The sequence below is a fragment of the Danio aesculapii genome, chromosome 23 (genome assembly GCF_903798145.1).
Source record: "Danio aesculapii chromosome 23, fDanAes4.1, whole genome shotgun sequence".
NCBI lineage: Eukaryota > Metazoa > Chordata > Actinopteri > Cypriniformes > Danionidae > Danio > Danio aesculapii.
Window position 1 is genome coordinate 9175241 of NC_079457.1, and position 17691 is coordinate 9192931.

The following is a 17691-nucleotide window of genomic DNA, read 5'->3' on the forward strand; positions in this document are numbered from 1 at the left end:
GGAATTCTTATTCACTTTCCCATTTAAAGCAATTGACTTCTGCAGAAACATTGTGTACTAAGACTGACAGAAAATACAAAAAGCAAACCTATGAAATGAGTCATAACAAGATTAGCCACATGCAATTTTTTTTTGGTGACAAAAACCTCGAGAGATTACAGACATCTTTACACGACAAGGTTTTCATTTGTAGTTGACTAACAAAAATGTACAATATTTTAGCAATTTGTAAATCTGAATTAATTTCGTAGTACTCGAAAAAGTACTCGAAATTAAAAAATTAAAAAAACATTTTTAAAATAAAAACATTATTATTATTATTAATGCACCGTAAACTAACTTTAATTGTATTTTTTTTATTAATGAAAACTAACAAACTAATACTGCTCGCTAATGCCTTTTTTAATGTTTGCAAATGAGACCTTGTTGTAAAGTGTTGCTTGGAAAAAACTTTTATTTTACAAAGCAATATGCAACCAGTTCAAGCTTCTAGTCAAATCTTTTTATTCACATACACAATCATTGAAAAGTCTGGAGTGGTCAGATTTTTTTATATATATATACCAGCCACTTTATTAGGTACACCTTACTAGTACCGGTTTGGACCCTCTTTTGCCTTCAGAACTGCCTTAATCCTTCACGGCATAGATTCAACAAGGTACTGGAATTATTCCTCAGAGATTTTGGTCTGCAGATTTGTTAGAAGCACATTCATGATGCGAATCTCCCGTTTGAAACATGACTCATTGTCATGTTCAAAAAACCAGTCTGATTCACGTTTTATGACATGGTGCGTTATCCTGCTGGAAGTAGCCATCAGAAGATGGGTACACTGTGGTCATGAAGGGATGGACATGATCAGCAACAATATGCAGGTAGGCTGTGGCATTGACGCAATGCTCAAATGGTAATGGGCCCAAAGTGTGCCAAGAAAATATCCCCACACTATTAAATCACCAGCAGCCTGAACCATTGATACAAGGCAGGATAGATCTATGCTATCATGTTGTTGACGCCAAATTCTGACCCTACCATCTGAATGTCGCAGCAGAAATTGAGACTCATCAGACCAGGCAACATTTTTCCAATCTTCTATTGTCCAATTTTGGTGAGTCTGTGTAAATTGTAGCCTCAGTTTCCTGTTCTGAGCTAACATGGAGTAGAACCCAGTGTGGTCTTCTGCTGCTGTAGCCCATCCGGCTCAAGGTTGGACATTTTGTGCGTTCAGAGATGCTCTTCTGCATACCTCGGTTGTAACGAGTGGTTATTTGAGTTACTGTTGCCTTTCTATCAGCCCTGTCTGATCATACACCTCTGACCTCTGGCATTAACAAGGAATTTGCACCCACAGAACTGTCGCAGAACTGTGCATCATTTTCAGCATTACTGTCAATTCGTGTCACATGAAATGTTCATATTCAGAAATCATTCTAATACGATGATTTGCTGCTCATCAAATGTTATTTATCATAATAAGTTGCTGCTGAATATGATTTTTAAGGTTTGACTGATAACAAAGTAATTGAACATTGTTCATCTGAATGAAAATGTTACTTTTGTAATGTTATAAATGTCTTCAACTCTCTATTAAATGCCTTCTACTGACCCAAAATCTTTGAGAGGTAGTATGAAATTCTAGTACATTTTGGTTTTGTTTACCACCTGGAAACACAAGACAGACAAAAACTATTTAGAACAAAAAGCTAGTCGATAACTTAAAAAGGAGGATGTTTATTTCACAGCAGAAGCATAATTCACCCACATTTGATGCATAGCTTGATGATGAAACTATGACTCCCTGATCCAATGTTTATGGTCCTTCTAAGATTATGATTTGCTCTGTTTTCTGACACCAGTGATCATGATAAAACCAAAATGGCAGTGGTTTAAACTATTAAACTTGACAATTAAATGGATAGTTCACCCAAATATTTAAACATGTTAGTTTATTTGCAGGTCATCCACCAAAAAAAATGCTTTCTTGTTTTTGTCCAAAATTGTGTTCAGAAATGATTAGTAAAAATCAATTGGGTTTCTTCTTAAAACAAACAAGCAAAGTAATCTTGTTTTTGGTTTAAATTAAGATTAAATTATTAAGCTTCTTTTAAGGAAAGACTCACTTATTTTTAATGAAACAAATTTTCTTTCCTTGTCTAGAAAATGAAAAAGACTTCTTTTGATATTTGGAATAGAAACAAGAGAAAACTCTAAGTAGTAAAAGCATTTTTTTTTGCATTGTCCAAGTTGAAAGTGACTTTTTGCTCTTCAGTAAAACATACAAGAAGATTTTCAGCTAAAATTATATAGCTTGATTTATATAATGCAAGTTAACAGCACTTTCAAAAAAACAAAGGCAAAATAAAATAAATTCCCATGGCTCCTGACTATACATTGAGATCTTATGAGGTGAAATTAACACACATTAAACATTATTTATAACTTTATTAAATTCAGCTCACATGTGATTTTGTGTATATAAACACACGTCATCACTCGACTGAATGCACATGGCTGTAGATTAAAGGTGATGTGTGAGGCAGAGATTAAAGGTAATAATGTTGAATTAAATGCTCAGACAAACCGTTGCGTTTCATAAGACCTAAATGTATCATCATGAGTCAAGGGTTTTGCCTGCTTACGTTTTTAGACTCTCAAACTGCAAGTAGTAGTCGAATTGCATTTGATGTATTACCAAAGATCACAGTTGAAATCTGCAAATCTGAAAAAAGTCATTGGTAAACTAAAGGGGTAGTGCACCCGAAAATGAAAATAACCTCATCATTTATTCCCCCTTATGTGGTTCTAATCCTTAATGTTGAACACATAAAAGAAGCTATTGTTAATAATGCTGGTTTCTGGCACTCACAGACTTCCATAGTAAGAAAAAATACTATGGTAGTCAATGAGTGTCATCTACAAGAATTTTTCAAACTATCCTCTTTTGTGTTCAACAGAGGAAAGACTCTTAAATAGATTTTGAACAAGTGAAAGGTGAAGTAAATGATGACAGAATTGTAATTTTTGGGAAACCATTTTGTTTTGTTTTTTAAATTTTGGGTCAATTAAACCAGTGTTTCCCAACTCTGTTCCTGGAGGCACACCAACATTCTACAACTTTTCCTAATCAAACACACCTGAATCAGCTCATCACATCATTAGAAGAGACTCCAAAATCTGAAATCGATGGGTCGGATGAGGGAGACATACAAAATATGTACTGTTGGTGTGCCTCCAAGAACAGGGTTGGAAGTGTTTCCCAACCCTGTTCTTGGAGGCACACCAACAATTAAACTATAAATCACGTTCCTTGTTCCTTGTAATGTGAATTAAATTAATGATTGTGTTGTAATTTCTGTCTGAACACCAACAGCACAGTGATTCCAACAAAGCAACGCATGTCCTGAATAAAGAAACATGAAATGAACCATATTCAAACACAGATTTTCTAAGAGAAATTTGCTAACTACGAGTCACTGATGTCCACTGTGTTGGAGTCTGAAAATAAATGGTGCGGCGATAGATGAAACTTATCGTCCTGCTGATGTTGTGTTGAAATCGACAGAGGAAGACTCTGAACGAGAATTGTTCCTGGTGGACCGATATCTAAACTATCATCAGGCAAAATATCCCCAGCGTGCCTGGAGATGTCCTGAGACGAAGACCCGTCAATGTTCAAAGATTCCTTAGTGGAGGCGATCATAGGATTTGCTTCCGTTACGACCGTAACCTCAGTCCCACCCTCCTGGATGAGCTTATGGAGGCTTTCAAGGTCAGAACAGGATGTTATGAAGGTGTGCGTGGCGTCAGAAGCAGACGCCGAACAGGATGCGATGAAGTTTTGAGAACTGTTCTGAGAGACGGTTTCACTGGGGCCGATTTGAGCAAGTAAAACTGTCTGGTGCTCGAGGGCATCTTCTGGGGCTAGCATGCTAACGTGTTGTAAAACAGGGTTCAAAAGCACATCGTTATCATCCGGACCAAGCAGAACGGCTCCAGGCTTTGAAGTCTGAACAAAACTAGCCTCCGATCCTAAAGAGGGCGCCACTATGATTTTAAGATGCGTCGTGTTGTAGGTTGAAGGTGATTCGGTTGCAATTGAAGGTTCCCCTGTGGTCTGTACAAGTTGTTTGGTCTGATTATGACTTTGTTGTTGCGTGATATTGTTATGCTGCCTCTTGTGGCTGCGAAGAGAATCTTCCCTGACGAATGAAGCCTCACATAAATCACAACGATATGCTCGTGTGGCCTCTAGTTTCGCTCTGTAACGTGAACTAATCGGTTTCGTCGGATCTTCTCCATTCCCGCTAATCCTTCCGGATTTACTCAGCCTGTCTGGTTTATCCGCGTGACACTTCCTAGTGTGGATTAGCAAATTGCTGCGCTGCTTACTAGCAAACGAACAGTGGTCGCATTTAAACGGTCGCTCATCGGAGTGCACACGCTCATGGATCTTGAGCGCCCCCTTGCTGGAGCAGGAGTAACTGCACTCGCTGCATTGCAAAGGCTGGGCTGGTTGGTGCTGACGCGAATGGTGTCGCAGGGCGGCTTTGGTGGAGCACTGGAAATCACACTTGGAGCAGTGGAAGGAGTCCGAGGCACTGTGCTTCAGATGCACGTGCGATTTTAAATTGGCCTTCATGGCGCAGCGATAATCGCAGAGGTCACATTTGTAAGGCTTCTCGCCGGAGTGAACCCGACTGTGGCGTTTCAGGTCGGAGTTGATCTTGAATTTGGCGTCACACTGGTTGCACTGGAACGGGGCGTCACCTGAGGAGGAAAACACACAGGGATGATAAGTCAATGCAGATGTGAGAAATTCCAGTGTTATGGATGTGACATTTTCTGTAAAAACTCAAAACTAAATTCAGGTTGACATTTGCATGGAATTGCTCATGCCATCTTTTTGTTCTTCTAAAGCAGCAGTTCTTAATCCTGGTCCTCGTGATCACTTCTCTGCATATTTAGCATCTTTCTCTTGTTTAACGCACCGGATTTAGGTAACCAGAGCTCCTGTGTTCCCAGTAGCTATGTTTTCATGCAAAGACGTGAATTAAATCTATGCACAAAACTGGAAGATCGCATAAAACATTTGCTGCCTTTCCATCCAATGCGTCAAAGTGAACCAAATTTTCACTTCCTGATAAACTGGCGCCAAATATCAAAAGGGAAAATGTCCTTTGCTGTGGTTGGTGAAGCAACTGTGGGCCTTTTTTTAAAAATAATAAATTACTCAGAGCTGAGAAGATGAAACGCAATAAATGCGAAGTGGTTTTTGGAGGCGTGAGACACTCTTTGGGAGCGCAGATGCTCAAGACAGTTCTAAAGGTAATAATAATAATAATAATAAAAATAATAATAATAAAAAAAAAATCACTTTGATGATGGACTTTGGCCAAAAAAACCAAAAAAAACAACATTTTAGATGTTTTACAATGTGGTCGGTCCGCTGCTTTGACCATTAATCCTGTCCGATTGTGCCCATTTTTGTTATCACATGATCTGTTAAAACAAAATCAAATTTTTTATGCACATGCTGGCATTTCCATCATAAAAAAAAAATCTTACGAGGTAAAAACTTAAGCAACTTAATCAGTTGTATGTATTCTTTTTTCATTTCCATTAAATATTTTTTATGCAATATTCCAAAATGTGCATACAAATATGTCGATGGAATTATAGCTGTATATTTACACGTTTCCTATATAGAGTTAACTGCTCACTACCCCATGGATACAGGAAACCATCTGAACATGACATTTACTTCATTTTAATAAAGAATTGCACCACAGTGTTTGCATCATCTCCAGATTAAACATACTGCAGGAGTCTGAAATATTAATTAAACGTAATCATAAGATTTATTCAAAAGTCATGTCTTGTGCAGTTTTACCATTTGAATTCAACATGCCTTTTACAAATAGGAATAATAGCAGAATGTCCTGTGATATCCACTTCGAAGGGCACTTACGATTGAATGGAACAAACTTCTGAACCGCTTAGAGAAACATAAAAAATGTGCAGAGCGGGGGGTCGTCAGGACCAGAATTGAGAACCGCTGAAAACTGAATAGACAAAAAACAGACAGTATTTTAAGAGATACAGGCTGGTGACTGCATTTTACTAAAGCTATTGCTGATTGGTAGGGAAAAAGGAATAAAATAGCACTGAAAATAGCTATAACAATGTGGCAAAAACAATATGACAAGCCATGTGAAATAGTACAGAAACAGTACAGAAACTTAGGGTGCTTTCACACCTGTGGATCAATTATCTTGTTCCGAAACAGGGATTAAAATTGTTACAATGTTGCTTTTTGTTCTTGGTGTGGTTCGCTTTCACACGGCAAAGTTTTTAAACGGACCAAAAGAGCTAAAACAAGTCGCGTGTGAGTAAACTCTCCTCACACTGGTCAGAGTTTCGTGGTTTATTTTGCAGAGTCCCGCTCAGCTGTCATGCATCCTTATTTTAATTTATGACAATGAGCAGTAAGACATTATAGGCGAAAAGCTGCGCCTTAATTTTGAATGGTGACATCCACAGACGTCGTCACTAAATATAAATCAGAGCTAAGACTTTCTCATATATAGCAGTTGGCTTATGCATTAGAGAGAAATAACAGATAAACCAGGACTGCTGTTCGGTCAATTTTTCTTATACAGATAAACAGCTCTCGTTGATAGTTTAGCATGTGCTTACTTTCGTATTTAACATTAATGCACATTTACTGGTAGGAATGATGACATCCAGCCCTACTCGTAATTCTCTCTTCATATAGCCATATATATGCCTATTACATATCCATAATACACTGTGATATAGCCCGGCTTGGATCGTATTGCTTTCTCCCTACGATCAATTCGCACCAGAGTTCGTTTCAATCGCACCGAGACCACCTCATTCAGGGGATCTCAGACTGATTGTTTTGGTGCGGATCCGAGCACAATTGCTGGATTCACATATGTCAAACGAACCGTGCCGACTGGAGAAACGCGTCAGGTTCTGAAACAAAAGTCTAGGTGTGAAAGCATCCTTGCATTTTTATAAATGAAAAGTAACATTTTAAATAACAAACAAAAAATCCCTGATATTAATATTAAACTCCCTGACTTTCAATTTCTGAAAAAGAATTTTAAAAATGCCATGACAGCTATTATAAGATACAAGATTGTTTTAAACACTTTTAATTAGTATTTTTTTAACTATTTATTTTCATTTTCATTGAAAAAACCTTCATACATACAGTACCGCCTAAATCCGTAAACAGGGTGTATTCAGGGTATATACTAAATATACTGTATATACTAAAGGTAATTTCAATAAATTTTTAAGACTTTTTAAAGACCTTCTTAGAAGATATTAAGACCTCATTGCCACTTCAAGTTCTAATCAATATCAAAACTTTAACTTAATAAACAGTTGCAGTTAAATAAATCAATGGAGCACAACCATGCAACAGAACTCAGATAAGGTCGTAAGAAACAAAGATTGAAAGAATAAATTACATGGTTGCTTTCAGCGACAGGCTTCAGCTACTGTTTAAACTCCTCTTTCTCCAACTAGGAGTACGCAAACTTACAGTTTCCCATTTTGCCATCTGTTTTGCTCTATGGTTTCACTACATGTGGAGAGCACCACATCACCTTCCCGCATTTGTCACAAATAACGTGACATCACCTGGACGGAGGAGCTTGGCCGGATGCACCCCAGCCCAAACCAATCGTGTGGATTGAGCACATCGTTGTTAATATTAGGATGAAAAATAAATATATTTATGCTTTTTTGGAGTCAAACACTTTGGACATCGCTTGAACAAAATTTAAGAACAAAAATGAGATTAAGATTTTTTAATACCTTTTAAGGGCCTTAATTTCTCATAATTGATTTATCAACTTTTAATACTTTTTAAGACCCTGCGAACACCCTGTTACAAGAAAGAGATGGCACATACATCAAAGCTCTCTTGGAAGTACTCACAGTGAATTTAGCTTACTACAAAAAGGAACTAAAAACCCTACCTCCCACCCCACCCATCTAACATTGATCAAAATATTTATGGAAGTTTCACAAAAAATCAAATAAATGGCATAAATGAATAACATTTACAATCATGATATGGAACTGGCTGGGACAAAAATTAAAAATTTAAGCAAGGTGTACATGAACAATGAAACCAAAAGAGACATTATAAGATTATTATAAGATAATAAGTTTTGATTTAGAATAATGGAGCCTATGTATGACTTATATTGAATCAGATGATTTGTGATTTCATATGTTTGTTTTGGCAAAGCACCTGCCTGCACAGCACTGATTGCGTGTGTTCTCACTTTCATAACATTACAAAGATGTGCTGTCTGACTTCAAAAACAAGAAACAGGAAAACAGTTTTATCTTATTAATCTTTTGGCAATGTTTCACATGCAAATGTTAATGATCAAAAATCAGTACCTGGAAATACTCTGTGTAGCTGAAAACAAAACGCAGCTCAAGGACAAGATATACCATTTTACTTCAATTTACATGGATAAAAATTTTGTTCCATGATCATGAAGTGTAACATACTGTATACAGTGCTCAGCATATATGAGTACACCCCAACAATGCTCTCATTTAAATTAATATTTTCTATAAGATGCTTTATAATATTATATTTGTGCAAATACATTATATTAGTCAGTACTGAAGCCAAATCTGGAGCCAATCTAACAAAACAATGGTTCAAAAATTAGTAACCCAAATTTATGTTAGGGAAAATTTTTTAATTAAATTTGAAAAAATAGCAAGAATCATTTACAATTTTGTTGAAATGTTGTAGTTTGTAATTTATTTGCTATTTTTTTCCATGAATTTAAATGTATTATCTTTCCATTTCCCTATATGTTCAGTGACTAAAATATTATTTTAATAAATATATCTGTTTAATAAATCTGTTTTGTTTAATATAATAAATATGCAATTGTACAATTTTTTTTACTTTGCTTTGATGCTTTAATGTCTTTAATTTAATTATTACATAAAAAAGATCAAGATAAAATACTACATTTTTTAGCTTTGAAAATAGTTCTAATAAGCTGATTGGCAGCTTAAATTTTTTTTTATTATTATCAAGGATAAAACGGTGGTACTAGTGAGGACTTTTGTTGAAAACTGTGATTTAATGCATCCTTTCTGAATAAAAAAATAATTTTTTAAAATATTGACCCCAAACTTTTGTCATACAGCGGTGTAAAATTTTAAGAGAACACTTTAAAATTAATATTGGTTCTCTCTGTCATGAAAAGTTTTGTATTTTTAGTAAAATGTTTAGTCACTCTAGTTAAGGGAACAATTCACAGTGTTAACAAACTCAGACATTTGCCTCAAATAAAACCTTTTTTTAAATTTGCCTAATAATAGCTAGTTAGTTTCTGATAAGCTTAGGTATGGGACCTGAAATATGGTCAGGCAGTATAAGGTATTAATCAGTACCAATAAACAGTCAATATTCTACTAATATTCTGCAAAAATAAAGTGTCACCAAATGTTCACTTGTGTTTTATTTTATAAATGACTGATAAGTGAAGTGATAACTCCTGACTTCTATTATGACTACGAATATTATCATTTACGAATTTATTATCTTTTTTTTGCATTTATTTGCAGAAAATGTCAATAAGTCGATATGAAATATTACATGTCTTCAAACTATACATTTATTTTTTGTAAATATAGAAAACCAATAATGACTTTGAAGTTGTCAGTAAACGTTGCTTTCCAGATCTCTATGTTAGATCGTGGTCTGACACTGTGGGCTCTATCATACACCCGATGCAATAAGGCGCAAGATGTGTATGACACGATTTGTTGATATTTACAGACTAGTGCAACAGTAATTTTCATGTTTTTCACCACGTTTAAATAGCAAATCCGATTGCACCACTTTGTGGAATCATGGGTGTGCTGGTCTAAAAAGGAGGTGTGCTAGGGCACATTGTTGGCATGTTGCTATTTTGAGGAACTGAAATAGACCGCACTATTGACTATTCAAAAGCTGGTCTAAAGTCCAGTGCAGAGCGTGTTAGTTATACGCTAATGCAGTTCCAAGCGCTTACACATTGCTTACTGTATGTGCAGCAACACACAAATATCTTTACATATGAAAACAAATTAGAGGATTAAAATGCTGCAAAAATGGTTATTTTCTACATAAATATAAAAACCCCTGCCTCCATGTCTTAATCATCTTGGGGGGCTTTTTTCACTTTATTCATGACAATTTGCATTTGTATAATGATAATAGAAGTAACATTATTTATTATATGCATGTTTATATTTGTTTTAATAAAAACAAGTTTAGATTTGTCCACTTTGGAGACTTTTTTTTCCCCGTTTTGGAGACGTTATGCATCACCATATGGGGCATAAGAACAGGACGCGTGTTTGAATATAACTCAGTTTTTTGAGCTCACTTCGTTATTATTGTTCATTTATTCGTTTACTGGAAATTACAGTAGAACTGAATTTAGAAATAGTTTAACCAAATCTTAGCGCTTAACAAATGAAATTAAATATGTAGGCTTATGGACGTTTTGAGTGGAGGGAGTTTCCACCGTTTCCTTATCCACAAAAGTAAAGGAGTAAAGTGTAAAAGTAAAGTAAAAACAAAGTAAAGAGGCCGAATGGAGGTGGCTTGTTCTTTATCCTCGTTGTAGATCAGTTTTTCTACTTATAAAGTCTGCCATGTAAATAGCAAATGCGTCATGGCACAACAACTGACTTTTAAAGGGAATGTGAGATGAGACTCTGATTGGTTTATTGCACATTATGCTCAAAACACACCCATAACTCATTAAGAGAATAAGCACAACCCTGTTAGACCATGCGCCGGGGCGCAAACTATATTTGTCCATTCTTAAAATAGCAAAAGTGGATTCGGACCGCTCTTAATGCTTTTGAGTCATGCGCTTTAGACTGTGTGCCTACATCGTTAAAGTAGAGCCCTGTGTGTGGTGCTGTGCTCACCTGTGTGAGATCTGAGGTGAACGGTCAGCTGGCTGGAGTTACGGCTGGCATAGGGGCAAATCTGACACTTAAAGGGTCTCTCATCATAGTGGATGCGGAGATGCTTCTTCAGGCTACTGCTGTCGGCCGCCGCATATGTACAGTACTTACACTTGTGCGGTTTCTCTCCTGTGTGCAAACGGCTATGGAGATTCAGCTTATCGCGACGGCTGAAGCGTTTATGACAGAGTTCACACTCGAAAGGCCTCTCACCTGAACACAGGAGTCAGATCTCAGCACTTTTATATTTTAATAAGTGTAAGATGAAGCCACAGAAAGGAAAATCACTTACCAGTATGTGTTAAAATATGCCTCTCCATGTCTTTCTGGCCATACTGAGTCTTGAATGTGCAACCTAAAAATAAAAAATGAAATATTATATACAGTTGAAGTCAAAATTATTAGCCCTTTTGTAAAATATGTATTCTTTTTCAAATATTTGTCCAGTGTTATTTAATGAAGCAAAGATGTTTTAACATTACTTGCGATAATATTTTTTACGCTTATTTGTTTTATTTTGGCTAGAATAAAAGCAGTTCTTAATTAAAAAAAAAAAACATTTAAAGGTCAATAAATAATTCAGGAGGGCTAATAATTCTGACTTCAACTGTATAATACATATATATTTTTGCGACACTTAACATTAATACAACATTTAGTGACATATTAACACACATAAAATATACAAGCACACAAAATATATAGTGGCAGTTTCACAGTTTGCATATTAATAATAGAGAATTTGCTTGGAGTATCTAACATTAGTATTACACACAAAAACAGAAAGAGAGAAAAATAATGAATTATTTACTGGTACAAACCCCCCAAAAAATAATACAATCTAATGCTTACTATTCACATATTTATTAATAGAGAATATACTGGGAACATCTAATAATATTAGTATTGCACACAAGAATTAAATCTAACGTTCTGTCTAGCTACAGCAATTATCCTTTCAATCGCCATCCGTTCTAATAATAAAGTCAACCAATAATCAATGTTTAATGTTTTACTTTTGCAATGTTAGGGAATAGAATTTATAAACAAATATTATAGATTAATATAAATCAATATTATACAAAGTAATTTAAAAGCAAACAAAACAAAGGCGACATTTGTTTAATATCTTTTAAGCTCTACATAAAGTACACATTTTACTTTTATTATATTTAATACATTGCATGTATTAATTGCATGCATTAATTGCTTTTTTTTTTAAACATGACTCATGATGTTTTGCCATATAAAAACAATTTGTATCATCAAAGTTGAAAGTTAGCATTTTTGCGGAAACACATCATTCCTGAAAGCAAAAATTAACCTCGATTAACCACATGCAAAATAAAAGTTTGTTTAGACATAATATAAGTGTGTGTACTGTGTATATTTATTATGTATATACATATATAAATACACACAGGCGTACGTATACTTGAGAAAATGTTTATTTTATATTTACATATAAAGTATATGTGTTTATGATACAAATTATATATGCATTATTAAATATCTATGTAACAAAATAGTTTTGTTTAGATTTGTTCCTATGTATGTGTGTGTATCACATATAGATAATAAATAAATATAATACATAATAATGTACAGTATAGAATATAAAGTCATGGTGCAGTGAAAGACGAATTAATATTGTGTATGACTCCCATGAGCTTGAAGGACTGCATCCATACATCTCTGCAATGACTCAAGTAATTTATTAATAAAGTCATCTAGAATGGCAAAGAAAGCGTTCTTGCAGGACTCATCAAGAGTCTTTGGATTCATATTCAATGCCTCCTCCTTCATCTTATCCCAGACATGTTCAATAATGTTCATTTCTGGTGACTGGGCTGGCCAATCCTGGAGCACTTTGACCTTCTTTGGTTTCAGGAACTTTGATGTGGAGGCTGAAGTATGAAAAGGAGTGCTATCTTGCTGAAGAATTTGCCCTCTCCTGTGGTTTGTAATGTAATGGGCAGCACAAATGTCTTGATACCTCAGGCTGCTGATGTTGCCATCCACTCTACAGATCTCTCGCACACCCCCATACTGAATGTAACCCAAAACCATGATTTTTCCTTTACCAAACTTGACAGATTCCTGTGAGAATCTTGGGTCCATGGAGGTTCCAATAGGTCTTCTGCAGTATGTGTAATGATTGAGATGCAGTTCAACAGATGATTCATCAGAAAAATCTTCCAAATGATCAACTAAAATTGTTTTATGTTTAGTCCAATTCAATTTGCAAAAATGATTAAATTAACTGCATCGATTTGTAATGAATCGAAAACCCAGTGTTTTTTTCAGTGTAGGATGTATACGAAAGCCTAATCCATATCCGAAGGCCAATATTGCAATATTGTGTTGCTGGTACAAACCTGAGAATGTGCATATGTGTCGTTTTTGAGTGAGTGCCGGTTTCAGCTTTTTGGAGGGGGTTTTCTGGGCTTTGGTGAGGGTCTTCTTGACTTTCGATACACATGTCTGAAGCGACTCTTAAAAACAATAGTTTAGTGATTAGTAAACAGCACAGACTACTATATGAAGAGTCATTATATAACCTTTAAAAGTGAGTACTTGAGCATTCAGACTCACCACTGGCTCCAGCATTTCGGACTGATATATGAGTGGAGGGGATCTGGCAGCAGTTTTGCTTGTGAGCAAAAAACAGTTCGACGTTGTTGTACTGTTGTTTGCAGAAGCCACAGATGTGGATGTCAGGACTCACTTCTACTAACAGGTGGTTTATGCCTATGAAACAACATACCAATATACCAAGAAGAGAGATAATATATATATACCAGAAGAATATACCAGAAGAGAGATAAATGACGTTCAGGAGCATTTCTGTTTATATTTATTTACAAGCAATCAATTATGTCACACTGTTAGACTTTACTGCAATTTTACTGTTACTTACTGCAAAGACGCACAGTAAAATACCACATACTTCCTGTGAAGTTCACTACTGTTATGTGCACTGCATTTTGGGTATTTTTACTACTTTTACAGTTAATTGGGAATATATTCCCAGTATATTGGGAATTTGTGGTATTCTACTGTAAGCAAAAGAAGCACTGCTACTGTAGCAGCAGATGATAGACTTCTAATGCTTCTGTGTGTGTGAGTGTGTGTCCCGGAGGAGGGAAGGCTGTGCATGACTGTGGCTGTTTTCGTTTCATTAACAGTTGGCAGGATTTCCAAATCCAGCATTTATGCTATGTAATAACTAAAACAGTATATAAAAATGTATTTGAACGGCATTTTTTGAGTTTTAGGCTAGTTTTTTTGGCCGGTGTGCTAGTTTGGCCTAGTTTTCTTGGCCATTGGGCTACTTTTGTCGGGAAAACCTGGCAACCCTGATGTTAGTATTTGAGTAATTATTTCACGTAAAGACACCATTAAAGGTGTTTTTAGGTTTTCTTATTGCAGTGTTAATAAATGCAAATTTCCATTTTAAGCTTGTCAAAAATCCCCCAAAAAGTTACCGCAAAAATATAATGATAAGTTCAGTAATAAATAAATAATGATATAAAAATGGTTCGAATTTGCTGTATTTGTAAATATATATTTAAACAAAATCATATACAGGATATGGGACAGTCTCATAATATCAGAATTAATTTACTAAATTTAATTAGGTACAAAGAATATAAAATGCAAGTAAAGTGTTGAACATTTTAAATTTGTGACACTTGTAAAAACATAAGGATATCGGTCACACTTTACAATGAGGTTGTGATAGTTCAAATTTACAAACATGAACAAACAATGAATATCACAGCAAAAAGTCAGATTTGTTAGTATATTAACTATTCTTACACTAGATTAATTTTAGCGGTTGTCTTCTCTAAATCACGATAAAAAAGTACAACAGGCATTATTTTAAAATTGCATAATTAATGACAAGGTAAAGTTGGTTATATTCACATATTTAAACATTCTCCTAAATAATATAGTATCAGAAAAGCATTTCTCAATAGGAAAATCATACCAAGAGCAAATAACTATCAAAGTACAACACTCTTTACAGTCACGCTTACAGTGCTCAGCATAACTGCGTACACCCCATTTCAGAAATGAATATTTGTCTCCATTTCTCAGTGAATATCGGTCATATATTTTGGTGCATTTGAACAATGCAGATTTATTAAACGGATATATTTATTAAAATAAGATTTTAGTCATCAAACATCTTTAGAAATGGAAAGATAATACATTTCAATTCATGCAAAATATTGCAAAACAAATTACAAACTACAACATTTCAACTAAACTTTTGAATTTTTTTGTTTTACTTGAATTTTGCTCTTTACATTTTTTATTTAATATTTTTCCCCAAATATAAATTTGGGTGTACTAATTTTGGACCGTTATCATCAGTTTTTTTGTTTGACTATCTCCAGATTTGGGTTCAGTACTGACCAATTTAATGCATATGCACAAATATAATACTGTGTAAAGCTTCCTATGAAAAAATATTAACTTAAATGCAAGATTTATGAGGAGTGTACTCATATATGCGGAGTACTGTACATGCAATTTCACACCAAATATTCATAGTAACATGGGAAACAATATGGATAGCATTAAAATGAATCAATGTGCAAAAATAAAACCAACTTTAACAGTAAGCTCAATATTATTGGTATAGTCACAGTGTAAAAACAAATATGCATTACCTTTGACTCATCTGATGCCTTAGAACCACATATAATCTTTATATTAATTATCTGAAATCATTCTAGAAGAATATGGCAAATATTGATGATCATATTTATATAAATTACCTGATTGTCATAACCAAAGTAGTGTATTCTCCACTTCTTAAGCAACTTCCATTTACGTTTAATCAACTATGTCAGAAACATGCTCCATAAACACTATTATTATAATAGATATTTTTATTAATACATATTAAAATGGACTTTTCCTGAATATATCAATTTATCAGCATCACCAGTTTTTGGATCTCATTATTAATAGTTATCTACATCACGAAGGGTTTTCTTTCAAAGTCTGTTTCAAAATTCTGCGATTTTCGCGTATCTTTATGTACCTTCTCCGTTGAATGTTGCCATCTGGATGAAGATGTCATCAGATTTTGGAAATGTGGAGATTTGACAACTTTAATTCGCGTTTGCTGCTGTTGCTGTTCTGTGTCCTCTTCATTTTAAACGTTTTTTCAGCAGAGTTGACGGTTTTGCGACAGTGTGAACTGCTTGACGGTAAACAACATTTCGTCGTTGGAAAGCGTTCAGTGCTGTTGAACAGAAGCAGCGCCTCAAGAGTCAGGAGAAACAAGTAAGTTCATCCAGTGAATATTTAAGCCTTAAATTTGGATTTGAGTCGAATAAAAGTGTGTTTTGGGATGATATTCAAACGTTCCATGCTGAAAAATCCAGCTTAAACCAGCCTAGGCTGGTTGGCTGGTTTTAGCTGGTTGACCAGCCTGGTTTTAGAGGGGGTTTGGCCATTTCCAGGCTGGTTTCCAGTCATTTCCAGCCTGGTCTTGGCTGGTTAGGCTGGAAAATGACCTGCTAAATCCAGCTAAAACCAGCTTGACCAGCCTGGTTTAAGATGGACATAGCTGGTTTTGGCTGGGCTCTCAGCTTGGCTAGGCTGGTTTAAGCTGTTTTTTTTTCCAGTAGGGTTGTATGTATGTGGAGGCATTATGTTTATGACATGGCTTTTTTTACAGTCTATGTTTTACTCAAACATACAAACTTAACACTGTAAATGACATTATTGATGGATTTGTAGTGGACAACAAGAAAAATGCCATATTACAGTTTTTCTCAGTCGCTTTGCTGCATTTCTCACATCGCCATTTACATTTGCACAACAGTTAATGCATTTCTCAAAACAATTAGTCGTTTGAGCACATCATAGTAGCGTTTTTTATTCCTTCCAACAAATTGCAAATGATTTTGGACATGCATCAATTGCTTTCATACAACACTCTGCTGTTTATAACATTATCATTTGCCTATGTCATGTCAGTCTTAACTAAACTTGTGAATGCTGAATAGTCATTCCATGTTAAACTAATAGTGCTCATTTCATTACTTGAGTCATTACAAAAATGTTGAACTAGTCATCAAAATCTGTCAAGCAAATTTTATAAAAAAAAATAATCTTTTTTTCCTGAAAATGTCTGATAAATTGAACAATTTGATGAATGATTTACAGACCTGTGCATGTTGTAAGTTCAGTTCCAATATGTACTGCAAAATCGTTTACAGTTGTGCACAGCTCTATACAAAGAGAGTTTATGTTTGTTGTAAATAAGTGTGTATTTATTCTTTTGCACAATGCTGTGAATAAACTAGAATTGCAAATGCAGTAAAAATGTGAAACATACATATTCTGTGTCTTATACTCAGAGACCTCACTAAATGCAATAGGTAAAGTTGGTTTTATATTCGGATATTCAGGCATTCTCCTTAATAATATAATTTCAGAAAAGTATTCTTTGCAAATTCTAAATAGGGAAATGATCATAGCAGCAAATGACTATCAAAGTACAACATTGTTCACAGTGAATTAGATAGTGTTAATGCTGTTTAGAAGTCATACTTGAATGCTAATTCTGATCGAATATTCAAAGTAACATGGTAAACAATATGAAGACTTTTAAATGAATGAATG

The 17691-nt window shown here is 34.9% G+C and overlaps 1 protein-coding gene across 1 annotated transcript; it reads right to left on the reverse strand.

Annotated features, from left to right (window-relative positions):
- Positions 1-1711: 1711 nt before the first annotated feature.
- On the reverse strand, positions 1712-16217 carry zfp64 (zinc finger protein 64 homolog (mouse)). Its single transcript, XM_056449857.1, has 6 exons — positions 16100-16217; positions 13636-13791; positions 13419-13535; positions 11333-11395; positions 11002-11253; positions 1712-4767 (listed from the first exon to the last, which is right to left on the reverse strand). The coding sequence occupies exons 1-6, from the start codon at positions 16119-16121 to the stop codon at positions 3464-3466; spliced, it is 1914 nt and encodes a 637-aa protein (XP_056305832.1). The 5' UTR covers positions 16122-16217; the 3' UTR covers positions 1712-3463.
- Positions 16218-17691: the final 1474 nt, after the last annotated feature.

Coding starts and splice junctions, on each gene's coding strand:
- zfp64 (XM_056449857.1), bottom strand. CDS start 16,121: ATGGCAACATTCAACGGAGAAG. Junction 11,254..11,332: donor GCATATTTTAACACATACTG/GTAAGTGATTTT, acceptor TCCTGTGTTCAG/GTGAGAGGCCTTTCGAGTGT. Junction 4,768..11,001: donor TCACCTCAGATCTCACACAG/GTGAGCACAGCA, acceptor TTTCCTCCTCAG/GTGACGCCCCGTTCCAGTGC.